The sequence below is a fragment of the Prunus avium genome, chromosome 7, assembly GCF_965620075.1.
Source record: "Prunus avium chromosome 7, drPruAviu1.hap1.1, whole genome shotgun sequence".
NCBI lineage: Eukaryota > Viridiplantae > Streptophyta > Magnoliopsida > Rosales > Rosaceae > Prunus > Prunus avium.
In genome coordinates this window covers 37,124,863-37,149,361 of record NC_142290.1, presented here as the reverse complement: position 1 = coordinate 37,149,361, position 24,499 = coordinate 37,124,863, and the positions used below count along the sequence as shown (strand labels likewise).

The 24,499-nt window shown below is 37.7% G+C and overlaps 6 protein-coding genes across 10 annotated transcripts; 4 read left to right on the top strand and 2 right to left on the bottom strand.

Moving 5' to 3' along the window:
- Nucleotides 1–252: 252 nt before the first annotated feature.
- LOC110771276 (uncharacterized) lies at nucleotides 253–1,782 on the top strand. Its single transcript, XM_021975548.2, has 3 exons — nucleotides 253–516; nucleotides 627–745; nucleotides 1,509–1,782. The coding sequence occupies exons 1-3, from the start codon at nucleotides 359–361 to the stop codon at nucleotides 1,526–1,528; spliced, it is 297 nt and encodes a 98-aa protein (XP_021831240.1). The 5' UTR covers nucleotides 253–358; the 3' UTR covers nucleotides 1,529–1,782.
- A 435-nt stretch (nucleotides 1,783–2,217) lies between these two features.
- On the top strand, nucleotides 2,218–6,115 carry LOC110771275 (proteinaceous RNase P 1, chloroplastic/mitochondrial-like). 3 transcript variants are annotated; one of them, XM_088244404.1, is made up of 7 exons: nucleotides 2,222–4,140; nucleotides 4,224–4,313; nucleotides 4,404–4,585; nucleotides 4,736–4,856; nucleotides 5,005–5,073; nucleotides 5,194–5,323; nucleotides 5,421–5,679. In XM_088244404.1, exons 1-7 carry the CDS (start codon nucleotides 2,353–2,355, stop codon nucleotides 5,528–5,530), a joined length of 2,490 nt encoding a protein of 829 aa, XP_088100530.1. In that variant the 5' UTR covers nucleotides 2,222–2,352; the 3' UTR covers nucleotides 5,531–5,679. The 3 variants fall into 3 exon arrangements, with proteins under 3 accessions (XP_088100531.1, XP_088100530.1, XP_088100529.1); XM_088244403.1 differs by having other exon boundaries at nucleotides 2,231–4,140; nucleotides 5,456–6,115; XM_088244405.1 differs by lacking the exon at nucleotides 5,421–5,679 and having other exon boundaries at nucleotides 2,218–4,140; nucleotides 4,736–4,890.
- Nucleotides 6,116–6,772: 657 nt separating this feature from the next.
- LOC110771267 (putative protein ABIL5) lies at nucleotides 6,773–8,873 on the top strand. Its single transcript, XM_021975534.2, has 8 exons — nucleotides 6,773–7,031; nucleotides 7,169–7,251; nucleotides 7,366–7,513; nucleotides 7,616–7,715; nucleotides 7,883–7,916; nucleotides 8,146–8,279; nucleotides 8,414–8,475; nucleotides 8,574–8,873. The coding sequence occupies exons 1-8, from the start codon at nucleotides 6,936–6,938 to the stop codon at nucleotides 8,658–8,660; spliced, it is 744 nt and encodes a 247-aa protein (XP_021831226.2). The 5' UTR covers nucleotides 6,773–6,935; the 3' UTR covers nucleotides 8,661–8,873.
- A 1,594-nt stretch (nucleotides 8,874–10,467) lies between these two features.
- On the bottom strand, nucleotides 10,468–13,401 carry LOC110771271 (rop guanine nucleotide exchange factor 9-like). Of its 2 annotated transcripts, XM_021975540.2 has the most exons (8): nucleotides 13,084–13,401; nucleotides 12,681–12,855; nucleotides 12,429–12,545; nucleotides 12,115–12,260; nucleotides 11,902–11,976; nucleotides 11,519–11,794; nucleotides 11,079–11,399; nucleotides 10,468–10,989 (listed from the first exon to the last, which is right to left on the bottom strand). In XM_021975540.2, the coding sequence occupies exons 2-8, from the start codon at nucleotides 12,766–12,768 to the stop codon at nucleotides 10,552–10,554; spliced, it is 1,461 nt and encodes a 486-aa protein (XP_021831232.1). In that variant the 5' UTR covers nucleotides 12,769–12,855; nucleotides 13,084–13,401; the 3' UTR covers nucleotides 10,468–10,551. The 2 variants fall into 2 exon arrangements, with proteins under 2 accessions (XP_021831232.1, XP_021831231.1); XM_021975539.2 differs by having other exon boundaries at nucleotides 12,681–13,401.
- A 3,847-nt stretch (nucleotides 13,402–17,248) lies between these two features.
- LOC110771270 (uncharacterized) lies at nucleotides 17,249–21,740 on the top strand. Of its 2 annotated transcripts, none has more exons than XM_021975537.2 (6): nucleotides 17,249–17,553; nucleotides 17,739–17,780; nucleotides 18,269–18,339; nucleotides 18,441–20,210; nucleotides 20,405–20,531; nucleotides 20,797–21,740. In XM_021975537.2, exons 4-6 carry the CDS (start codon nucleotides 18,444–18,446, stop codon nucleotides 21,432–21,434), a joined length of 2,532 nt encoding a protein of 843 aa, XP_021831229.1. In that variant the 5' UTR covers nucleotides 17,249–17,553; nucleotides 17,739–17,780; nucleotides 18,269–18,339; nucleotides 18,441–18,443; the 3' UTR covers nucleotides 21,435–21,740. The 2 variants fall into 2 exon arrangements, with proteins under 2 accessions (XP_021831229.1, XP_021831230.1); XM_021975538.2 differs by having other exon boundaries at nucleotides 17,249–17,649.
- Nucleotides 21,741–22,221: 481 nt separating this feature from the next.
- Nucleotides 22,222–23,232, bottom strand: LOC110771272 (uncharacterized). The gene is made up of 2 exons (XM_021975542.2): nucleotides 22,734–23,232; nucleotides 22,222–22,595 (listed from the first exon to the last, which is right to left on the bottom strand). The coding sequence occupies exons 1-2, from the start codon at nucleotides 22,872–22,874 to the stop codon at nucleotides 22,452–22,454; spliced, it is 285 nt and encodes a 94-aa protein (XP_021831234.1). The 5' UTR covers nucleotides 22,875–23,232; the 3' UTR covers nucleotides 22,222–22,451.
- Nucleotides 23,233–24,499: the final 1,267 nt, after the last annotated feature.

Here is a 24,499-nt window from a genome sequence, read left to right as displayed (position 1 = left end):
CAAATATAAATAAATAAAAGGAGATCTTGACTTATTCACATAATCATTAGGTTTTCAAATCATGTTTTTATTTTATTTTAATTTAATGGTCCATGGGCCAACAATCTTTGGGTCAAGCTGACCTAATGAAATGGGATTTTAAGGTTGGTCCAAGTCTTATGAGTCAGAAGCGGGTCGACCCATGGGGAAACGGATAATAAGAAACCACCCCTAAACAAATAAACCAAAACCGACGTCGTTTCCTTTTGCTCATAAACCTTTCCGTCGTCAAACACACTACAGTGACAGTGGCAGTACGAGCAAAACCCCCAAACCCCAAAGCTTAGCAGCGGTAGCCACAAGGCTCGAAGCTTCTCCAATGGCGTCCTATAAGGTTGTCTCTAGGTTATCGTCCCGATTACAACCCTTCACATGCAATCTCAACAAGACGTCTCTTGCATCAGAACTCTCTCAGCTCAAATCGAGCCTTCACTCTCAGACCTCCGCTCCCGCTCGACGCATTTCTCGCCTTTCCAGGTTTTCAGTTCCTCCATTCTCATTTCTCATCCTCGTTTTATTACGTCCTTTTTGGCGTCCGAGAATGAGTAGGAAATTTTTGAATCTGACAAAGATTTTATCTTTATTAGGTTACCGTCGGAGTTGGGTAGCGTGGGCTCAATGATGCCATTACACAGTGCAGTGGCTTCGGCACGGTTGATATCGAGCTTGTCCATCGAGTCTCAAAGCTGGGGTTTAGTTCCTCAAGGTGAGATTTTTACTTTAATTTGACGCTTCATGCGCTTAATTTATGCAGCTTGCATACGATGATATAATGTTTACATGAAATTGCACACCATCTGCTTGTTTCTTTGACAGCCGCAATGTACTTATTAGACTGCGGTGTTAGGCTCTGTGAACAACTCTGATTGTTTCATGCTGTATTGCTATTAGAATTGCTCTGTGATAAAGTCACAAACATTTCAACGTTTTCTTGTTCTGGATACTTGGCGACACGGGATTCTTGAACGCTGCATTTGCTTTTAAGTTCTTTGATTGAGTTTTAGTGATCTAAGTTCTTTGATTGATGTATATATGGCATTTGGCACTATGTGTGGGTTGAATTTCTGTTCGCTGCCTTCATATTAGCTTCTGAGTGAGCTTGTCTTAAGAGATAGATAACCAAACCATGATTGTTTTATTCAGGACGGAATTTTTAATAGCTATATATATCTTGTTGAAGAAATCCTTGCAAGTCGTCTCATACAATTAGTTTCTAAAGAAAAAGAAAAAAATTCAAATGAGACATGATTTTCAGCATAGAATCGATTACAATTCATATGGAACTGGCATGCCTTCTCTTTGTTCTTAGAACTTAAACTCTGAATTGACAATCAATTCCTGCTAATCATATTTGTTATACCTACATGGAACAAACAAGTTAATTGTAAGTAAAAACAAGGAAGTTTTGCCAACCCTAAGTTAATTCGATATCGAGTATGAACTCTAATTCTTCCTTTCGCATATTTCAGGGATTTCAATGCCTTTATGACAGCCTCTCTCCATATGAAGGTGTCTCGCATAGATTCTGTTTGATGGCAATGTAGGTCTCAAGTTGACATTATCTTTTATGATGACTTTAGTGGCATAAGATGTTCAACAGTTTATCGGGTGCCTGTGCCTGTTTGTTTTCATCCCTTTGTTTGAATGCCTTTTTTAAAGGAGGCTGGATGCTTTGTGTTACCATGATTGGGTATTATTTGCGAGAGGTGCCCAATATTGTGTATTTACTTTGCTTTCTTTCTAGTATTTGCTATCAGTTACATGCCAAATGACAAAGTTATACTTGACACTAAGACATTGTAAGGTGATTGAAGTTCCATTTTAAAGCTGCTGGACAAAATTGCATATTTACAGAACCCTTATCGCAATCAGTTTCTATTGGCACAATCTTTGAGAGTAAGACAAAAGGGGTCCCTGAGAAAAGATTAGATGTAGTTAACTTATCCCCGCACTCGAGGTCCGGTTTTCGAATTCACACTCCATGAATATCTCTTGTATTGAAAAAAAATGAACCAATAAAGAAACTGAATTGGAAACCAAATAAGTTCAAAATCAAGAGGATTTCAAACCCCAAACAGCCCTTCTCCCTCCCTCCCACCTCTATTTTTGTATTTTATTTAAATTTCAATCTAATTTTCACCAAAAAAAACTTTTCTACTTGAAATTACTAATTTACCCATAAGTCTTTCCAAGTGGTGCTTAAAAATCTTGTTATTAAGGGCAACTCTGTAATTTCAAGTTGCACCACTCTCTAGTTATTTTCGTATTAAATCCATATCTCGCCATTAGAGAGCGCTCTTCCAACGGCCACACATGGCCTCTTCTACCTCCAACTCACTGCAGCAAAAGCACCACCTCCTCTCCATCAACCTCTGTAAGTTCCCATCGGCTCTCAATTCTTTTAAATTCCATTGTCCATCTCATTTTCTCACTTACTCGCCTCCCAAACAAACACTTGAACTTAAACACACACTTCAACTTTATCCACTTCCAGTAGTTAGAGAAAATATTAGCCACATAGTTGCAAAGTTATCTACCACGTACCGTGAACCATATATAAAAACCAAGACTTCAGGGGGTGGTACTGAGTTTTCTTCCTTAAAGTCCACAGAAGAAAGGGTTGGCAAAAAATCTGTAAAGAACCATGTTGATTCAGTGGAGGAGAAAAAGGCTGAAGATAGGTTCAGTAAAGACAGAAATACGAGGAAAAATCCTGGCTTTAGAAAAAGGAGGGACGATAATGGGCATTCTTCTAGGAGGCTCAAAGATGAGAATAAAGTAAACTCCTCAGGAAAACGTAATGATAAACAGGCGGGTGAAGAGAAAAGGGGGAAAGGGTCTAAGAAATATGACGTTGATGCGCCAGAAGTTAAGATGAGAGTTGGGTTGGATATGTGCTCAAAGAGAGGGGATGTCATGGGGGCAATTAAATTCTATGATTTGGCTCAAAGAGAAGAAATTAAGTTGGAGCAGTACCACTATACAGTACTGTTGTATCTCTGTTCTTCTGCAGCTGTTGGTGTTGTTCGTCCCGCTAAGAGTGGGTCTGGTAGTCGAACTTTGGATACCTTGGATTCGTCTGCCAGCGAAGAAACCAGGGTGAATTCCATGGAATTGGGTAGTGGGAATTGGGATGGTGGGGGGTTGAATACATCAACTTTGGACAATGAGCAGTTGGTTGATACCAATGGAAGTAATGGGGACAAAATGGGGTTTGATGATCTGGATGGTACTTCAGATGAAAAGGAGAACTTGGCATGGTTTTCTAATGGGTTTGTGAAGCGAAATTCCCGCCTCTTAGATGGACTGAACTACCCTACAAAGGGTGGAGATGATTCGTCAAATCTAAAAGATGGAAGCATTAAGCAAGAAGATAATGGAATTCGTGTTAGTGAAGAAGTGAAGAAGTATGCCCTCCGAAGGGGATTTGAGATCTATGAGAAGATGTGTTTGGATAATGTCCCAATGAATGAGGCAGCATTGACATCTGTGGCTAGAATGGCAATGTCAATGGGTGATGGAGACATGGCATTTGATATGGTGAAGCAAATGAAGTCATTGGGAATAAATCCTAGACTGCGTTCCTATGGTCCTGCATTATCTGCTTTTTGCCATAGTGGAGATATTGAGAAAGCATTTGCTGTTGAGAAACACATGTTGGAGCATGGTGTCTATCCAGAGGAGCCTGAACTAGAGGCCCTCTTACGAGTGAGTGTGGGAGTTGGTAAAGGTGACAAGGTGTATTATATGCTGCACAAACTAAGAACAAGTGTAAGGAGGGTCTCACCGTCTACTGCCGATTTAATTATGAACTGGTTTCATAGCAAAGAAGCTGCAAGAGTGGGAAAAATAAAATGGGATCCAAGATTGACGAGGGATGCAATTGAGAATGGAGGTGGGGGCTGGCATGGGCAGGGCTGGTTGGGAAAAGGAAAATGGTCTGTGTTGCGTACAACTATTGGAGCTGATGGCTTGTGCAAATGCTGTGGGGAAAAATTGGCCACAATTGACCTTGATCCTGTAGAAACAGAAAATTTTGCTGAATCAGTTGCATCTATAGCTATAAAGAGAGAGAAAAATTCAAGCTTTCAGAAATTCCAAGTACGAAAGTCCCCAATGATGCTTATTGATTTTAATCTTGTATTTGGAATTGACTTAGGAAAGAATAAAATTTTATTCTGCAGAAATGGCTAGATTATTATGGACCTTTTGAAGCAGTGGTGGATGGAGCTAATGTAGGCCTTTTCAGCCAGAAGAAATTCATCCCATCCAAGGCAAGTTGCATGATGCTTAAGCACATATGACACACATCAACTTTATGTTCTTTTTAGTGATTGCTGTAAATTTTCATGGTGGGTTACTAGGTCAATGCTGTTGTTAATGGAATACGCCAGAAGTTTCCTTCAAAGAGATGGCCACTCGTTGTTCTTCATAACAGGCGTATCAGTGGAGGAAAAATGGATGAACGGGTTAATAGGGCATTGATTGAGAAGTGGCAAAATGCTGATGCTCTCTATGCAACACCTACGGGTTCAAATGATGATTGGTGAGCAATATAATACTGGAACATGATGATGCTTGCATAGTTTGAATATGATTTATAATGAACTTTTTACTGAATTAGTAGCTAATTTCATGTTATTGTTTAGGTAATACATATGCATTTAAAGTGCCACGGTATTAACCTGTGCTTCAGGTACTGGTTGTATGCAGCTATAAAGTTCAAATGTTTATTGGTGACAAATGACGAAATGAGAGACCATATATTTCAACTTCTCGGAAATGATTTCTTCCCCAGATGGAAAGAAAGGCATCAAGTAATATTTTTAAGTGCCTTTGCCGGTTCTAAATGTAAATTTAATAGGTCCAGTTTGTTTTTTTTTTTTTGCAACCGATGATACTTGGTTTATGTATGATTTGCAATCCTATTTTTCTAACTAGTTATCTATCTTTTTCTAATGGCAGGTGCATTTCAGTTTTTCTGATGCTGGTCCAGTGTTTCACATGCCTCCTCCATGTTCTGTTGTAATTCAGGTGAAAACAAGTTAATATAATCTTGATTATAAGACTCTGCATCTGTACATGTTTGTATTCCTATCTTTTGAAAGGTGGCACAACAGAAATATTGATGCACCTGGTGAAATATGTTCTCAGGAATCAGAGGAAGGGCACTGGCATATTCCAGTTGCATCAGAACATGATTGTGAGGCAGAAAGAACATGGTTATGCATTATGCGAAGTAAATCACGTCTGGAAAGGAACGATTCTGCAACCAGACCTGAAGGTAATTCTGAGCGTTATCAATTCATGGTTTTCCCTCCAGATATTTGGGTTGGCAACACGAAATGAACTGTCTATGTAAATTATGTCATCCATATCAGTTTATAAGCTTACCAAGAAGATTTGTGTGGAGCAGTTGCACAGCCTCTTCGTCGTGACAACGGGAATGCAAGGTCAGCTACTCAAACTGGTGTTGAGTCACAACCATTGAAGAATGGCAAGCAGAAATATACTAAACACCAGCCTAATGAATTTTTTGAGAATCTCAAAGATATTCTGTCAGGGTCCATGATCTCAGATTGTCACTCAATTGTTCCAGATATTGCAACTGCAGAGAAGATTGGTGGATGTGTCATTGATTTTCAAATATAAAGTTTATGCTAATCTAGTTCAGGATCTTCATTGAGACTGTAGGGTAATGGCTAATGAGCTCCCAACTGAAGGGTTTTTTGGTCTGTATAGTTGGCAGCTGAGTTTCTAGTTGGAGAAGAATACAGATTTCCATTGCAGGAAACAGTTTTTGCAATAAAATTAGTAGCCTAGAGCTTTTCTTCTTCTCCCTTTGAGCGCGTGCGTCTGGTGGGGTTGGCTGATAGGGTGGTCCTTAGATTAGAGGGACCATAATTTTGTGTATAAACTTTCCATGCATTAGACTTCATTTGCATGTGTGTAGTTGCAATTTCTTTATTATTTTTAGATACAAGTGATAATCTAATTTTCGGAGAGGGGAATTCGAACTTGGGTATAAGGAGATGGGCTCACTGTCCTAATCCACATTTGCGTGTGTAGTTACAATTTTTATTGCAACATGATGGCTACGTGATCTATGATTGATTGATAGTAACCATCTTATAAGGAACCTGAAAGTTTTGAAATTAAATGATTTTATTAATCTCAATTTGGAAAGTATAAATTATCTTTACAAGATTGGTAACAAGCTAATTATAAGATAATTACACTCAATTAAGGGATAAAAAGATATCCTAAATAATTATTATACAATTACCCTGTGAGAGAGCAAAGGCCAATCAGGGCTCCAAAGTGAGAGAGCAAATCATGTTGTCATAATCCAATAACAGCTTACACAATCATACCTCGGAAATAATGCAGTCACTAACATTTTAATAAATACTTCAATATAACGCATATGGAAGTGCCATCTTTGATTCATTTGTCAGTCAGTCACTGACTTTGGACCTTTTAAACTTCTTTTCTCATAAACTGAAAAAAGGACACCGAACACAAAATCACGGGCTGAAAACTTTGTTTTTGTCATCTTTCTCTTTCTCGAACATGCTGGTGATCACTCTGAATCTGATCATGGCCTGGAGAATCTCTCTTTAATGGGTTTTGTTTTGTATTGTTTTCTCACTGCTAGCTTTAATGGGTTTTTTGTTTTCTCTCAAAAAAGCCTATAGTCACAGACTCACAGATATCACCTCTCTGTCTCTTTCTCTTGCTCAAACCAAAACAAGCCCCACCCCACTCACCCCCCAACAAGTTCAAAAAAAAAACAGGGAGATAATCAGATAAGGAGAGAGCTTGTCTTCTTTTTCTTAATTCCCCTCTTTATCATCATCTCTTCTGCAAGTTTCATAAACATTTTACAGAAAAACATGGAGGAAATAGAAAACTCTAAACCCTGTTCAGGACAAGATTCAGAAGCTAAGTCTAAGCCTTTGGACATTGTCAGCTTCGATAAGTCTCTCCAGGTACATTATTTTCCAGCCCAACAATAATGCCATGCTTGTTTTTCATCTCCTTGTGAAATTTTCTCTCATCTACTTGTGAAATTCTCTCTTGTTAAGAACAAGATGCCAAACTAGTTTTGTTTGTCTGTGGGTTGAAGGAACTGAAAGACCTGCGCTCTCAACTTCATTATGCTGCTGACTACTGTGAATCAACATTCTTGAATGCCAAAGAGAAGAAAGTGTGAGTCTTTTTAACACAAGTAAATGCCAAAGCTCTCCACATAATGACCTTTTTAGGACTCAGCCATGAATTGCTGCAATGGTTGCATTTTTTCAATTTTTTTAATTTTTGCAGTGTGATGGACAACACCAAGGAGTATGTATGCAGAGCTGTGGTTACTGTTGTTGATCATCTTGGATGCGTTTCTGCCAACCTCAATGGCCTCATTTCTGAGACTAACGCATTTTCAGAGACCGAGCTTAGAATCGATTGCCTCAAACAAGTTGTTATTTTCACTTTATAAGCTTGCTTATGTTAATAGATGGGTTACAAATTATGTGCTTGCCTGAATCACTAATCAGTAAACTTGCTCTGTTTTTGACAGAGGCTTTTCTTATGCGAACAATACTCCCACAAGCTTGCTCTGCCTAAAGTCCGATGGAGGGAGATATTGCCTAGGCATAACGCACGTTTTTTATCTGCACGTAATTATTCCATACCATTTCATTGTTCTCCTCTTCACTAAGATTGAAAATCTGCTATTTCCAGTCAAACATGAAAGAAAGGATAAACTGCTACTTACAACTATGTGCATAACTTTTTTTTTTCTTTCCACTTTCTAGTTTCTAATTCTTTGTTATCTGATCGGCAGTCAGAGATGCTGAGAAAACCAGTGAAGATTTGAGGTAAGATTTTCATCTTTATAATCTCATTGCAGAAAATTTGAGGTTATTTGGATGCAGGATAAGTGTGCATTCACAAAGAACCTATATGAACTTCCATCGGCACAGTTGATACTTAATATATTTTTCTAAGCCTTTGGGTTCCAACTGCTCAGTGTAGCTTCATTAGGGAAATAGATGATTGTTGTTTATAGTTTTGAGCTTTTTAAATTTATGATTTTGATCCATGCAGGGATCCTGCAACTCCAGCCTCTCGTAAAACCATCGACAATCATGAATTTGACAAAGAGGCAGCAATGCCACTTTTCTTGTACACATCATCTCTCAAACCGTCTTTATCCAAGGGGGAAACTAATTCAGCTTTAGGTAACTTTGTGCTTTCCCCCGCAAAACAAGAATAGTAGCTGCTACTATGTATAGTTTTATAAATTGTCTTTAACATACACTAGCTTATATGATGTGCCATTCTCAATCTTTAACATCGATTTATTTTACTGTAGTTCCGGTTCGTGATGGCCTATCAATCCTGTCTAGAGGTCCAAATCCTACATTTCATTTCCAGGTGAGATGAGACAGTTGACACATACATGATGACATTTGCTACAATCACTTTGTCTTGTGTCCTTTGATTTTAGCATGTCTTCTTGCGTTGTCTTGCAGGAATCTCGGAAAAATGGACGCCTCAAGAAATCTGGGCAGGGTCATGACATCTTGTCACTCATTAGACGAGCTAAAAGAACAGTATGAAAAGAGCAGAAACCATTTGTACCACATTGTGGATTGCATCTCTAGCTAATTGACATGGGATCCACTTGTACGGGTGAGTCCCACTCTTGTTGATCTCCAATGTGATCCATAAATTATAATCCCCTAGCATTACTGATCATAGCATAGATTTTAGAGACTGCTTGCACTTAAAAGTATCAGGGTGGATGTTAGTGCTTCTCGGGACAGATTATTCCAAGCTTCTTTTTACAGGACTGGTTAAAAATGTTGGCCGATGCTTCCTTTTTTTTTCTTTTTTTTTTTTCCGGTTAAGTAGATGTACTTGTTAGGGAGGGATGATTGTTATGGTTGTGTAAATAAAATCTATCAAGTTGATCAAAATATCATGAATGAATGGTTAATGTTTATGGTTTTGTAGCAACTGGGATACACGAAGCAACAATATACAACTCCAATATGTTATACGGCCTGCATTTTACATACAGAGTTTGTTATCTTGTCAAAGGCTAGATGTTGTGTAGCAGGTGCAAGGTTATATCAGCAAAATGCTTTTGTCTTTTTGGTTGGGTAAAACTTAGAATCACTGCAAATCTAGCACCTTTGTCTTTTGAGAACAAAGGAAAAAGTAGACCACTAATCCTGCTCCTCCATTTCAAGATTGATCCTGAAAGTAGACCCATTTCTGCAAATACTGGCCTTATTGGATAAACAAGATGCATGGTATAAAGTTTAAATCATTTGGTAAACATAAAGTTAGTTGCAAATTGATTCATTTGCCAAAATCAAACGAAAGCACAGCCCCAGTAGAAAGGATAACGACGGTTTCAGTAAAGTAGTGTTATAATTCTACAACATACTAGTGTCACTCATAAGAGTATCAATGACGAAAAAATTATCCAAGAACTATTCTTCATCAATTAAAAATCCACATCATTTTAGCATTCTTCACTTGCATTGTAAAGATTTGACTGTCTTGGCTGCCACATCTATGGTGCAGTAGTTCATGTTGGTAGCCTTCTTCGTCTTCATTTTAAACATCAATTCGACTTTCCAGTCAATCTAGCTAACGCTGTTGAGCGTCAACACCCCGCTGCTCAATTTGCTGCCAAGATTTGAACCACTTATTGCACTTGAACTCAAACTCACCTCCACATTGATTCTTTTGGTAGAAAGTATTCCAGCCTTGCTCTTTGGGACAGCAACTACTCCTACAGTCGCGCCTTGGTGCTGAATCGTGACATTGCCAGCATTGAACTTATAAGGGCCCCCAGTTTGTGTTCTTGATCCTGAGTTAGGCTGTGAACTTAAATAACAAGGATGTTTTTAACCCCTTTAACTCCGACATTGCCAATATCATATAGAAGAGTGCATTTTGTGGTGAATATTCTGACTCTCACCACCAACTGTACAAGCTTTTGCAGATCACTTCCTTTAAGGTAAGAGAGAAAAACAGGGTAGGTTCTTGTCGGAACGGTTTTATTTCTTTGGTGGGTTTTGGCCATGCATATTGTTAAAGAAAAACATTTGACAAACAGTCTAGTTGAGGCTGGAGGACAAAGCTCATGAAGACAAAAAATGAAAGGTGATCATAGAGCCTTTGAGAAAAACTAGAATAATTGTATTGCTGTTCCTACAAAACAACAAAGATAGAAAGCACATCCCAGTTCTCAAATGCATCAAAACCCACTACTTAAGCACTCCAAGAGACTTCCCTATCCTCAATAGGAAGGAAGCACAAGCACTACATAGAAATACTAAACAAGTAGCATCCTAGGAAGTATCTAGTCTCTCTCTCTCTCTATGTCTATCTTGCCCCCCCCCCCCCCCCCCCCCCCTCTCCCTCTCTCTCTCTCTCTCATTGTCCTCTCTATTCTTCAATTGTTTAATTCTTCTCTTTTTCTCAGTTCTTCTATCAATGCCGAGCTGTTGGACTTCTTAGACCACTCAACTTCTCAAGCTTCTCTAAATAGGAAAATCGCTTGGTGTTTATGTTAGTAGGAGGTTTGCTCATACTCTTGTCAGTGTCTTCTTTAAAGTAGCTCTCCTTATTGCCTGTGGAGCTATCCTTCTCCATATCAGTCTCTTCCGTTTCTGCATTCCAGCCCATGAACTCAAAGAGTGTCTTTGTTGGTGTCTCTGAAGAACTCAACCTGTCCGCGTCTTCCCTAGCATAAGGGGACCTCCCATTATCTGTAAATGGTGATGATGAGTCCACTGAAAGCCTCCTGTTTGATGACGCCTTTCGAGCTTGATTATCAGCATAAAGAACATCTTCAACCATAGACATGACGTTGAAGGCCAAGCTTTCTATTACCCTTGAATAGCTCTCTAGAATAGCATACCCCACATCCTGTGTATAACCAAAAAACACATGATTATTAGATTATAAAATAACTTGACAAACATGGGATGAAAGAGAAAAATATATTTGGCAGTCACCTTATTGTATTGAATTTTGCTTATGTCAAGAGCAGATTGTGGAATTCCTGGGAACTTCTGCTTTAATAGGAGTAATATGGTCTCCACTCTCTCTTCAAAGAGTTCTCTCTTCTCCAAGCTCACAACTGAACTCCATGAAGACTTTCCATCCTTGTGGTTCATCTTCCTCTTCCAAATGACAATAGAGGCCTCAATCCTGTCTTTGAGGTCAAGCACCTTGTGCTCTGTGGACAAGTCCATGGTGTCAAAAAATTCCACAGGATCAAAGTAGTCCACTGTTATGCACTTATAGATTGAATCACCCAGGCTGGCTCTACCATTCTGTCAAAGAAACAAAGTCAATCAATCCCAAGTTAATTTCAGCATTTTCTGTCAAGTAATAATCCATGAGACTTCTTAAAATATAAAATCTTTAGTAATGAGAGTCCTATGTCTTATACCTTAGGAAGGGATTCAATGTAGTTATCAGGTATCTCCATTTCTGAAAGTACTTGAGCGTTAATCGCCATTGCTGCTTTTAGTACTTGGTTCACAGATTCCTTCTGAGATTGCAGCCATCTTCGACATTCATCTGATAGCCCTTCAGGGGGGACTTTAACAGTGGGTTTCCACCATTTCTCTTCATTTCTTGGGGCATCATCACCCTTTTCAGAGTCTTGAGCATCTCTTTTCACATACCAGAACTCACTTGGGGTTCCAAAGCTATCCAGGTGGCCCTGTTTGATTATAACTGATTAGCAAAAGGTGTATAATTCTGCATGTAAAACAGTGATATCCTCTAGCTATAACAGGGAGTAGATAGCTAGGGAACAAAAGTACTTACAATGAGCATTCCATCGAGCTTGCGTAGGGCAGGAATGTTCATGTGCAGATCATTTCTTTGCCGAGTCACCATAATCTATCAAATCAAAAGGACAACAAAATAAAAGGATTTTAGAGTCCTGCAGTTTTGGAACATTGAATAGTATATTATGAGCAAATATATATTTGGATGGACACTCAGATAAAGGCAGAGAAAGAGAGAAGGAGTTATAACCTCCATGTTTGTTCCATTCTGTTGTGAAGGGACGAATTCAACGATGTGATCTGTCACAGACAAAAGCCAGCCGATTTCTTTCACCCACCTCGCTTTCCTATCAGGAGACATAGGCTCTAGTTTCCTTTGTTCTCCAAAAACAGATGCTGCATTGTGATAGAAACACGCAGAGCGCAAAGAGCAGGGAAATCAGAATTACTCTCATTTGGATGTAGCATCTGAATTTGCAGATACATATTCTGATTGACAAAAGCAATGCAGTTTCTGCAAGGCATATACTATAGAAATTATTATAAGGAAGCCTAAATGTATACCTGCTAGGTTGGTTATGGAATTGGATAAAGCCAAAGCCGAAGAGACACCCTTTCCACCACCTGACATATCTTCACCCAAAAGCAGCTTAGAAAACCTTTCCTTCATCATTTCCATATCTGAACACACAAACAAATTCCATAGAAGTGATTAGAATTGTGAAAAGAAATAGCATATAGAAACTATGCTATTGAAATCATGCAACAAAAACTCCAGGTATATAATAAATAAGACATATAATTATTTTGAACCACCTGAAGGTTTCTTGCCTATAGGACTTTTTATCCTTTCTCCTTGGTCCCCATCTGAAGCTGTACCCTTATCATGATTAGCTCCCCACATTCCTTGTGCCTCGACCGGACCGTCTTCTGCAGCAGTCCTGGAGCCTGGACTCAGTAATTGAACATTTTCGCCATCTCCTTCGCCTTCCTGCCCATTCTCAAAAATCAAATTCTGAAGATGTCTTGGAATCTCAAACATACGTTTCAACTGGAAAGATTTAGTCTTCTGCATTGTGGCTTGGGTTGTAAAAGCTCGGACCATTGTGACTTGGAGAGCTTCTCTAAATATATAATCTAAGTTACAACACCAATCTAAACAGACACACAAAAGTGGTGCAAAATCTATAGGTTGGAAAAGCAAATGTTATTTGTTCACCTTCCTCTTTCTTGGGCAACAAACAACAAGAAGAAGAAGGAATGTTGTTGTATGGGAGAAAGAAGGAGAAAAGGGGGGGAGATAGTATTTCTCCCAATAGAGAGGCTCGAAAGATAGAAAAATGAAAAGTTGAGTTTGCAAAATTGATGAAAGAGGGAAAAGAAGCAGAGGTGCTTAGTGCAGTTTTCTGTTTCTGCAGCCAGGGAACGTGGGGTGCATATGATTTGAGAAACCAAACAAAATGTGGGGTTGACGTAATTAAGGTTAAGTATGATATTATGAATAATTAAAAAAAGAAGGTAAATTTCTGGGGCTGTGTTTGTTTCTTCAATTGAATGGTGGTTAATGAGTTTTCTGTTTTTCAACTATTTTTATAGGAAGGGGAATGGTGAAAATTAAGGATCACTTTGTGTACTCTCAATCTACGCGTTTTGACGTTAACAACGGACAACCATTGGCTCCTTCTTTATCACTATTTTTGACAGGGGAAAATTCTAAGCTAATTTGACTGGTTTGAATTGAAGTTTAAGGACAATCTCTTTACATGGTCTTTGATATTTCTCCAATCACCCCATGACACTTGGACATGTACATTTTTGTGCTAACTCTGCTTCAACTGGATTATATTTCATTGGAACACTGCTAAACTTCTTATAGCCTTTCTTCTTTACCTGCAAATCAACACATTATACTAAAATGGCTTATTAAGAACATGAAAAGAAAAGTTTATGGACGTATGTTGAACTGTGATTGGTTATAAACTTACTAATATGGAAGTCGAATTGGTCATATATATACATATATGAGCACCAAATATATAAGCAGATAATCATATTTCAAAGTTGTTAAAAAAAAACCCATTAGATGCTTCATTTCTTGTTATTCATGTGTGTAAAAAGTTGCTGACTTTTCTCTTTTTTTTTTAATTTAGAAATTGAGAGACGTGATGGTCACAATTCACAAGTATTTTTAAGTATTGCCATGTCAAAAGAGCTTCACCAGATGAACAACTGGCGACAGGCTTCCAAGGGAGTATCCTAACCCTTAAACAAAGTCAACCATTAAGACTCTGAAGGTCGCTAAACTCAACTAATTAAAGGAATTAAATTTAAATAATTAACTCGTGAAACTCTGTACAAGAGGAGACCAAACTAATGAGAGAGAGAGAGAGAGAGAGAGAGAGATTCCAAGTTTTCCAACGTTCCAATTGCTGCACAAAATTATTAAGCATTCTATATTCCATTAAGAACATCAACAAATAAGAACATTGCAGAAGTCCAAAATCAGCTTATATTTTGCAAGGTTCATCAGCAACACCCATTTGTCTCGCAAGCCTTCCATTTGTTTTTGACGACTTGGTAAGTGCCTGGCTGCCTAGTTCTCTTTAATGATAAGTAAAAGAGGAAAGTTGGGGAAAGCCCCAAAAACTAACCCAGGGCCCAATACGCTAAACCCTAACAAAGACAAAAGGGCTAACAACGAAGAAAGCCAAAACCCAATAAAAGGAGCCCAACCTACAAGTATGTGGTCACATACCCATATTTCTGTTTAGGCCTTTCTAAATACTAGAACTTTTATTTTTCTTTTATATGGGAGGGAAATGCAAACTTGTAACCTCTTTCAACATTAAGAATTAGTTGGTAGATGTTCTCTTAGAAAAATTAAAAAAAGAGTTGGTAGATGTACTTTGGATTTGGAAATTTGATAAATATGCTTTAAAAGAAAAAATAATAATGTCTACCCATGAGAAATTCCATTTAAATGCATTTTAATTAGGGAGCTGATTTTCCCACTTCAATTTTGTTCACTTACACTTTCTTTGTTGAAAATTGTATGTTCCCACTCCTCTTTTGTCCACTTACACTCTCTTTTATGTTATAATAAAAAGTATTAAAAATAAATATAGGGGAGTGTAAGCTGACAAAATGGGAGTGGGAAAATCATCACTCTCTAATTAATTGAAAAATAAATTGGAACATATTTTTTTGAGTACAAGTGATTGTTTAAACTAGAGGGAGAGGGGGATTTCTCGCACACACACTATCATGGTGCTATGCGGATTCGAACTTCAGACTTCTAATCTACAAGTCCCCATTGACGAAATTGAAACATATTTAGTTTCAAGGTTTTATAGTCATTTTCATTCTTTTATGGAAATAATCAATATCACCAATGGACTTGAGTTGGCATGCTTGCTTCATGTGAACATATTTTGGTTAAAGGGTTAAATCAATATGATCCGAGAATCAATATGAAAGTGTATAATAACTAGTACTAGGAACTTAAAATCAATCTCCCCATTGAATTTTGAGGGTCTTTGAGCAGGACAGGCTCACTCAATTTGGAGGTCTAGTCAGTCAGTCACTCAAGTCAGCTTTTTTGATTTTGCCCTTTCCTTGCCAGTGGAGATGGCCAGTGAGTGGATACCTATTTCCAAAAGCTTTGCCATAAGTTTTCATTGCCCACAAGTGATTGTCATATTATGTCAAAGTTAGTGATGTGTGTATGTGTGTATTTGGCTTAGCTATCAAAATCTGAATGGTGGTTAGAATTTAAATTTCAAACCATAAACAAAAAAGGACCCCAAGCATTATTTATGCTATCAGCAAAAAGAGGAAACAAAATTGGTGAAGATTATTTAATTTCATTTATGACAAGCACCAAAAGTATTAAATTAACAGTGCAGTACTCTTCTTACCTTTGCAAGAATTCCGTGACTGCATTTAAAATTTCTCATTTGGGTTGGCTTGCTTGAGCTACTTTATGCAACCCGCTAATCAATGAGGCTGACCCATGCAACCTTTGGTGGCACAGAGGAATTCTTCATGTTAATTATAGGTTAATGATTTGATGCCCCCATTTGAAACAGCTTGTTTTCTAGTACCTTTTGATTTCAAATAGCTCCAAGTATTCATGAATTTTTTTAGATTTTTTTAAGGATACAGAATTTAGCTGTAGAGTCCCGTGACCTTTCCTGTGGAGAAGAGGCTTTTAAGCTCATACTTCTTTTTAGCTTTATGGCTATTTGTGAACACTGAGCTGAACCAATCAACCAATCTTGGTCCAAACTCTAAACCCAAATTATTAGACTGATAATTATTGTATGTGGTTTAATTATGATAATGTAATCAACAATTAATAATAGTCTATGTGAAGGATAAGGCTCTTGCTTGGGTTAACTCTTTCTAGGTAGATGATTTGTTAGGCGTTGTTAGGCCTCGCTTGATCCGTATTAGTTTGTCGTCCTTTCTTTTAGGAGTTTTGTCCCCCCTATCTCATATAAAAAAAACCAGTCTATGTGAAGCTAGCTCTAGTTGCTTTAATTATAAAGTAAAAAAGAATGAGAGCGAAAGAAAAGAACAGTTCATGAATGGCCAAACAATAGAATGTGCTGTGTGTCCTATATCTCTATGATTGATTTTGTTGTGGTTCAAAAACTTGTACCCTTTTTTATGCAGAAAACGCCAAAGTGGAATAATTCTGAGTTGTTAATTCATACCTTTACTGAAAATCTTCCACCTTCTACCTTTGAAACTACTTGGCTTCTGCTAGGATGAACTTTTTTTAACAATTGTTTAGTATATATTTTTTTCATAACAAGCCTGTTGTTGAAAGTTTCAACACGTACATAAAATATGTAAATATTGGTTTTTTTATTTTATACAAACGATAATTTAATCAACGGAAAAGAGGATTCAAACTTAAGTGCAAGGAGACGGGCTGGTCTAATCCACTCAAACAAGGTTGCTAAATGTTTGAGTGAGCTGCTGCACAGTATGTAAAAGCCGGCCATGAGAGTCAATATAATAACTCAATATGGATGAGAGTTGGGACTTGAGAGACAAATCCATCCAAAACTTAAATGGACATACACATACCCCCAAACCATACGCAACAAGTTTGATAGTTCCCATTATTGTCCAAAACCCATAGGAAGGAACAAGGAAATGAGATACAAGTATAAAGTACACAACACATGCATATACATAGAAAAATAATAATAATAATTGCTCATTCACCTTCCTCCCTGATCAGATCCAAGATTAATGACTTTGGGCCCTGTCTTAATCATATGTTAATCTCTCCATTTATGCTTAAAACCCCATTTAGAGTTTTCTTTTACCAAAACATTCCCTTACCAATACAAGTTAACACAATAATAAATAGATAAGACTACAACAATTGCTGGTTGTTAGTTTTTCCCCGAAAGTGCACAGTAGACTAGATCTTTCATTCTGTGATTTGGTTTAGGTACGACAAGAACCAAGTGAACCGACTAATCACACCCACATCACAATCTTCTAAACGATTTTCTTGTCTAATAAACAAAGAAAAAGGAGCACCAAATCTTAGACTGTTTGCTTTGCTATGAACTTCCAAACACTTGCTTAAAGTCAATGCACCTACTGTTCATCTCTGCTCTTCTTCTGTGGATCTGAGTCACTGCTGCTACCTCACTTGCAGTTGCTGGTGAGTTGTTTGTACGACTGGTTTCTGTAGCTTTGTGCTTGTGTTTCTTTAGTCAGAGGTGAAGCTGAGCTACAGTTTGCTCTGCGCTCATCACTGGTGTGGCTGCTTGCTTTGTGCTTGTTTTTCATCTATGTTCTTGGCCTGGTCTTGTATTTGTTGTTAATGTCCTATCCTGGGATTTTCAGATAGGTTGATCAATGCTGAGAAATAAAAGCCTCAGAATTCAGGTAAATGTTATGTGCATGACATTTGTGCTCTTGTTTGTATCTTTTAGTACCTTTCAAACCATTATGCAAGATATATAAATGGGTGGATGACAATGTTTTCTTTCCATCTGTTCTGTTTTTTTTTTGTCTTCATATGAGAAATTTCATCATATGTCATCTTCTACTCTGTTTCAAATTTATGTTGATCTTTCATGCTCAGATCTATCACTTCCAAATTTCAGGACAGCCTCTGCCTCTCTCTCTCTCTCTCTCTCTCTCTCTCTCTCTCTCTCTCTCTCTCTCTCTGCATGCATGGTTTCTCAGAAACTTCAAGCATCAATGTGATACACAATATTTTGTGAAATTGTGGGATTTTCTCAAATAATCCAAATAGCAGCTTGTTTGAAATTTTCAAAAATAGAATCTTCTTTCTATTTGTGATTATCTTTCTTTATTGTTTATGTTGGCAGCAACTAATTGTTTATTTGGCCTGTCTCTCCCTAAACCAGAACCAAACAAGTGTTATTTATGTCTGCTACCGACGATATTCGAAAAGATTGACTAGAATTTCCAAGACCATGTAGGTTTCTTATGATACCGCATTTGTTATTTGTAAACTGAATTCAATTTTATCGTAGCATCTGTCATTCTGACTTTTGTGATTGTAATTTTCTATCACAGAATATGCCTCAAGACGGCCTGAGATCAGCTGTGTACAGATCATTTGTCACATGTGATGATCCAAAAGGAGTTGTTGATTGTGGGATGCTTAGAAAATCCAAAAGTGGTTCCCAGAAAATAGAGCAGAAGATGGAAAACAGAAGAAAGTCCAAGAACTCAAGCACATCTTTGGATATCAAGACAGGGAAGCATGAGATGATCCCTGAAAAGTGCACAGGGGAGTTTCAAAACCCATCTTCTTTTCAGCTTATGGAAGTATCTAGAGGAGCTCAGAAGCTGAACCGCACGATTGATTCTTGGTCCAGTGGGAAGAGGTTTGATGGGCAGCCTAAAGACATTGCAAAGGATTTGCTCAAAGGAGCTCTTGATCTGCAAGAGTCTCTTGCCATGCTTGGCAAGTTGCAGGAAGCATCACAGTACATGGCTCACTTGAACAAGAAACACACAGAAAAGTCTGAAAGAGGAAGAAACAATGGACTGGAGACTCACAGAGCTTACTCAAATCATTATGGAGATCACAATTATGTGACAGAATTTCAAAAGCCTAGGCTTTCTGCTGATGGGTCTTCAAGGAGTTGTACTGAGGAACTTAAGAAGGTGATCAAGGACAGCCTTGTAAAACAGAAACTGGTGGAAGATACAACTTCTGTTGAAAAACCTTATACTTTTTTCCCTCAAAGATATATGGATTCATGTTCAGACTCTCCCTCCACCAGCTCAAGCCAATCTTCCATGTTTCATACCACTAGTGACTCCACCATAGCATCAGCTCCTCCACAGAAGGCTAAAGGCGGCCCGAATCTGATTGCCAAGCTGATGGGTATAGAAGAGTACCCTTTACAGGCCACTCTCAAGAAACAGTTGGAGGAGGGTGAGAAGATTTCTAGTCAGCAGAGAACTATGTTTGATATTGATAGGCCAAAGGTGAGAAAGCCTCAAACTTTAGCTCAAAATGTTGATCATGAAAGGAGGACCTTGAGGGAAGTTCTTGAGACGATGCGATTTAAAGGACTTCTGAAAGGCAATTATGTTCAAGAGCATAAGCCTGATTTCCATCATTCCCATCACTCCCATCACTCTGATTCTGAAAAACGATTCACTTATGACAGTCCACCTATTGTACTTATAAGGCCTCTTCCTGATCCATCTCTTGAATTGGAGAAGCCCCATGCACCATTGGCTCGGGCAGAGGAAGCTTTCTACACCAAAAAGATGCGAAAAAAACTGGGGAGAAAAGAAGAGTTTTGTCCCAAAACAATCCATTGTAAAGAAGGAGCTTTGAAGTCTGACAAAACGCACCCAAAAGTGGAAGCAGAAAGCAAAAGGGTTAACCATGAAGAAAGAGCTAAAAACCATAAAGTGGCAGTAGAGAAACCTGAAGAAAAAGAAGTCAAGACAAAAGAAAAGGCTTCAAGAAAGTTGAAAGCTTCTCATCCTGTAGATCACAAACCACAGAAAAAGGAGGCAATTGACAAGAAGGTTGATAGGATCCAAAAGGTGACTGCTGTTAGGAATTCACCTGAAAAAGATATGGTGAAAGCTAAAAAGCCAAAGTCTCAAGATCAAGACAAATTGACATCTACAAGGGCGAGAAAGCATGAATCTGGATCAAACATCATGAAGAATCAAACTTCCCGACTACCAAATACTATGACAAACACAATCTCAAAACGTTCTACTCAGACTATAGTGTCTAACTCCACAGAGCGGAAAAGGAATCACTTAAAGAAGGAGAAGCCAGTCAAAGAGCCTATAGTAGCTAAATCAGTTGTAAGCCTTCGTTTTATCAAATCTTTTTGGTTGTCCTAAAGAACTTTATTTTGAAAATTGTTGTGGTTTTTTTCCCAACTTTATGTTGTTTATGAAAAAACTGCAGAAGTATGGAACTGAAATACCAAAACTAGACATTTCCATACGAAGTTTCTGATTTTTTGAAAACTAATGTAGCTTTTTTTTTTATGCAGACCAAAAATGTTGTGAGTGAAGAAAGTGACAAGAGGATTGATATGGACGACAAAAGTGACGATTATCCGATCAGCTCCAACATCACTAAGGAAGAGGAAACAGATACCTATGGATCTCAGACTGAAGGTATGGCCTTCTTTAGTTACACTTAGGAGTATGGTTATACTGGTAATATGAGAGCAAGCCGTGTCATCATTAGGAGTTGTCAAAATGTTTCATTAGAAGGTGACATATATGTGCAAATTGCTGCTCAAGTGCCTGCATGGTAGTTCCAACTTTTAAGGAGACCTGCATTGTTCAATTAATGAAGTTAACCAAAATTTCAGATTAGTCTTATGTTGTGTGCATGCAAATGTAGATTTTAGTTGACCTTTTTCCCTTTTAACCACAGGACATTACAGTAATTCTCAAAGTTCTCTATATGATGCCACACCACCGAGCCCCGAACAAGAAACAGACACTAAAATTGCAGAAGAAGCTTCTGAGCACATTAGTCAGAGTGCAAGGGATGGCAAAACGTTGGGAAGTGGAGAAAATCTTGGAGATTTCCTTTTGAACAATCCATCATTTCTGAGTCTTGCAGAGGAGCTTTTTGATCTTAACGTGAATAGCTCTACAATCTTACTAACATCTTCTAGTCACAGTTTTGGAGAATCCGATAGAAGACTATTTATAGATTGTGCAGGTGAACTCATCAAGTGCAGAAGTGTTCAAGATTCAAAAACAGTTGATCTTTTGCTACTAACATGTCAAGGCAAGTCAAGAATTTGCATATCTCTAGACAAGTTGGTGCAGGAAGTTTGTAACGGGATCGAGAATCTGATAAATTACAGCAAGCTTGCTGGTGAGAACCTTCTTGCAGACAGTCTGCATGCAATGTTGGAGAGAGATATAATGTGCAGAGGAGTGGTAAATGGGACATGGGATTTGGGTTGGAGAAGTGGATTTTCAAGGGATGAAGCTGAGCAAGTAGTGGATGACATAGAGGAACTGGTTTTAGATGGATTGATTGAGGAGGTATTTGCATAATTTGTGCTAGCTCTCCAGCAATATCATGATCCCTCTACCTATTTTCTTTGTTATACAGGTTTGCAAGCTAACTTTTGCACCCAGTTATTTTTCTGTAAATATATGGGTGCTTAGGTTAATAGAAAGGGAGACATATGCTGTATGGCAAGTTCAAATGTTTCTGGATGCAATATTTCTTCCAAATTCAAAACAACTACTTACTGAAAAATCATTAGAATGTGAAAATAGTTCTTGAGTCTGCATTGTCAAAGATTCTGGAGGGATAACATGAGTAATATTAGGTAGCACATTTTGTGAAAGCAACAAGACTTTTGTTTGCTGTTGGTCCAAAAGATATCTCTGTGAAGTGGCCAACCAAGAGAAATGGAAAAACTTCCCTACCCCGTGGCATTACCTCATTCCTCTTATTTCTCTCCTCGTGTCACTTACAAGGAGGAGAGAGATAGGAAGAAGGGGGAATGCAACGGGAATAGAGAAGTATTTGTGGAGAGGAGAAGGGACTAATTCATTAATTTATAAAACCAATATCTGACTGAAGACCAATCAGGCAAATGTGGCATAATATAATAACACATCCAAATGGATGGCATGCATAAATAAACAAGTTTTGAAAGGACACGGAAACAAACAGTGTCTCGTTATATGACTTGGACTGGCTGCAAATTGCATAGACTTTTTGGCAGTGAGTACAGCTATTCAATTCTTCCCAATAATATAGAAGCAGCATGGCAACAACCACCACAGAATAAACATCAGACTCATACAGATGATGATGATGAATAATTAGTTAAGAGCAATTAATTATATGATTATGATATGATTAAGCAGTAATATAATCCCGAGGAGGAATTACAAAGAGGCATGTGGGGGCACTGTGAGGCTCTCCACCGATTGATAGAAGATAGAAACTCTTTAACTACTATTTACAAACTCTTGTTACCAGTATCACACAAACTTTGATAACACAAATAAGTACAGATTCCAAGAGCTCTCATACTTTTGATGTGGTAAATTAACTCACGAAGAGGCTCCCTTGAAGATAAGGAAATTGAGGGTCTCCAGGGAAAAGTATATGAAAGTCCCAGGTGCATGAGTGAAGAAACAACCAAAGTTAGAACCCACCACACATTGCCAGCCACTTCCATACATCTTGTCAAACTCCTGCAAACACAAAACCCATCACGGAAAATTAAAAGACTGAAAACCCATTAAAGAAATTTTAAAAAAATCATTGTAAAATGTTTAAAAAGTTGACGTCTTTTTATATAAGAAGAAGATAGGCAAAGTGTATATGCATACCTTCTTGATGTGGGCAGCAATAGATATGCAATCAAAAACGTCATGGAGATGATCAAGGACTTGAGAAGCACAAGCCATGGCTTGCATCTGCATCTTTTCTGGCATGTCTGTTTCCTTTATTGTAGCTTTCCCTTCCAACATCTTTCCTTTCTTTTCTTTTCTTTTCTTCTCTCTCTCTCTCTCTCCTCCTCCTTTAGATTCCCAGATAGATATATAGAGATTCCTCTTATGCCACAAATGTTGGAAACTGAATTGAAGAGTCTACGGCTGGCTGTGATTCTGAAGCACACACAATCAAAACCAGAACTTTCCACTCTCCAGTGTTCAAATCAAAGGGTCCGAGATTGACTGGTTTTGTGACTTAATTATAGGAGAAGTTTCAAGCTGGCACGTAGCTCAACTTTTTGGTACACTTTTTTTTGTCTCCTACCACTCCTTTCCAATCCAATCCAATTTCCGTCCATCTAAAATTTCTTGGTTTCCTCCAACAAAGGAAATTTAATCCATTCATAGAGAAAACAAGCTTCTTCATATGCGCTTCTGGGCTTATGAGAGATTTTTTTTTTTAAAATTTTAATTTATTTAAGAATTAAAAAAAAAAAAGAAGGTAGTTCTGTTCCATAAAAATAGAATCCATTATTTGAATTTTCTTTTAATTTTAATTTTTTAAATATAAAAAGATGTGAATTTATCATATTATCCTTATTTAATTAATAATTTCAATTCTTATTATTTGCATTAATAAATGATATTTTCTAATATTTTGAATATTTTACCATTTTTTACCTTTTATTTTATATATATATATAATAACACCGAAAAAGCAGTCACGTCTATCAGAACTACTTGGACGGTCTGTCACGTAGCACCCCCTTACGTGGCTCTGGTGAAAAGGGCGGCTACCAAATACCAATCAGCAACGGCTACCTAGCTAGCGCCATATGCCGTTTCCCATTTCTGACTCTGACTTCCTTCATTGGGCCCTTGGTGACTGTTTTCTTTTAGGCCTGCTCCTTGCTTGGTCCATGCTACTCAAATTTGGACCCATTGGAAGTACTTCGCCGACTGCAACGAGACCTTGCCGTCGAAATTGGGGTCTAACCTAAGCGGAGCTGCTCGGTTATGGTCGGCCTCTGAAATCATGGTGTCCAAATCCTCCAATGCGATTTTTGATCCAAGCAGCCAATTGGAGTACTAAAAGAGTAGAAAACAGGACATCATCATCAACTATATATTATAGATACAAATATCAAGAGAGAAACAGAAAAGCATCTTAATTATATGACTTGTTACTTCTTAATGCATGTTTAATTACTAGCATATGTAGCTAAATACAGTGGTAGGAAGGAAGAAGGAACATCGTCCTAAAATATATATATATATATATATATATATAATTGTACACAGCTTTGAACATGTATAGTACTAGTTTTAGTAGTATGATAGTGGTATGGATTGTATATAATTAATTAATTAGATAAAGGAAGGCTTTTGATGGATGAATATATTTATGTGAAGAATGGTTTTCTTAGTTGGTACCAAGTCATGACCAGATTGGATTGGTGTGTGTATATATATATATATATATATATATATATATATATATATATATATATATATATATATATATATATATATATATATATATATATATATATATATATATATATATATATAATGACACAAAGGTATAATATTATCGAATTAATTAGAGTTTGTACTGTGGACTTTGGTTGGCTTGCCAAAAACTATCAGGCAATCCTGCA

What these genes read in the sequence shown, in the direction of transcription:
- LOC110771276 (XM_021975548.2), top strand. Translation starts at nt 359, where the DNA reads ATGGCGTCCTATAAGGTTGTCTCTAGGTTATCGTCCCGATTACAACCC. An exon ending in CGCATTTCTCGCCTTTCCAG is followed by an intron (nt 517 to 626) that starts GTTTTCAGTTCC and finishes TATCTTTATTAG; the next exon opens with GTTACCGTCGGAGTTGGGTA. An exon ending in CTGGGGTTTAGTTCCTCAAG is followed by an intron (nt 746 to 1,508) that starts GTGAGATTTTTA and finishes CGCATATTTCAG; the next exon opens with GGATTTCAATGCCTTTATGA.
- LOC110771275 (XM_088244403.1), top strand. Translation starts at nt 2,353, where the DNA reads ATGGCCTCTTCTACCTCCAACTCACTGCAGCAAAAGCACCACCTCCTC. An exon ending in ACGGGTTCAAATGATGATTG is followed by an intron (nt 4,586 to 4,735) that starts GTGAGCAATATA and finishes CCTGTGCTTCAG; the next exon opens with GTACTGGTTGTATGCAGCTA. An exon ending in GATGGAAAGAAAGGCATCAA is followed by an intron (nt 4,857 to 5,004) that starts GTAATATTTTTA and finishes TTCTAATGGCAG; the next exon opens with GTGCATTTCAGTTTTTCTGA.
- LOC110771267 (XM_021975534.2), top strand. Translation starts at nt 6,936, where the DNA reads ATGGAGGAAATAGAAAACTCTAAACCCTGTTCAGGACAAGATTCAGAA. An exon ending in GCTTCGATAAGTCTCTCCAG is followed by an intron (nt 7,032 to 7,168) that starts GTACATTATTTT and finishes TGTGGGTTGAAG; the next exon opens with GAACTGAAAGACCTGCGCTC. An exon ending in AAAACCAGTGAAGATTTGAG is followed by an intron (nt 7,917 to 8,145) that starts GTAAGATTTTCA and finishes TGATCCATGCAG; the next exon opens with GGATCCTGCAACTCCAGCCT.
- LOC110771271 (XM_021975539.2), bottom strand. Translation starts at nt 12,969, where the DNA reads ATGGTCCGAGCTTTTACAACCCAAGCCACAATGCAGAAGACTAAATCT. An exon ending in TATAGGCAAGAAACCTTCAG is followed by an intron (nt 12,546 to 12,680) that starts GTGGTTCAAAAT and finishes TTGTGTGTTCAG; the next exon opens with ATATGGAAATGATGAAGGAA. An exon ending in GCAAAATTCAATACAATAAG is followed by an intron (nt 10,990 to 11,078) that starts GTGACTGCCAAA and finishes GGTTATACACAG; the next exon opens with GATGTGGGGTATGCTATTCT.
- LOC110771270 (XM_021975537.2), top strand. Translation starts at nt 18,444, where the DNA reads ATGCCTCAAGACGGCCTGAGATCAGCTGTGTACAGATCATTTGTCACA. An exon ending in CTATAGTAGCTAAATCAGTT is followed by an intron (nt 20,211 to 20,404) that starts GTAAGCCTTCGT and finishes TTTTTTATGCAG; the next exon opens with ACCAAAAATGTTGTGAGTGA. An exon ending in CTATGGATCTCAGACTGAAG is followed by an intron (nt 20,532 to 20,796) that starts GTATGGCCTTCT and finishes TTTTAACCACAG; the next exon opens with GACATTACAGTAATTCTCAA.
- LOC110771272 (XM_021975542.2), bottom strand. Translation starts at nt 22,874, where the DNA reads ATGTTGGAAGGGAAAGCTACAATAAAGGAAACAGACATGCCAGAAAAG. An exon ending in TTGCTGCCCACATCAAGAAG is followed by an intron (nt 22,596 to 22,733) that starts GTATGCATATAC and finishes TTGTGTTTGCAG; the next exon opens with GAGTTTGACAAGATGTATGG.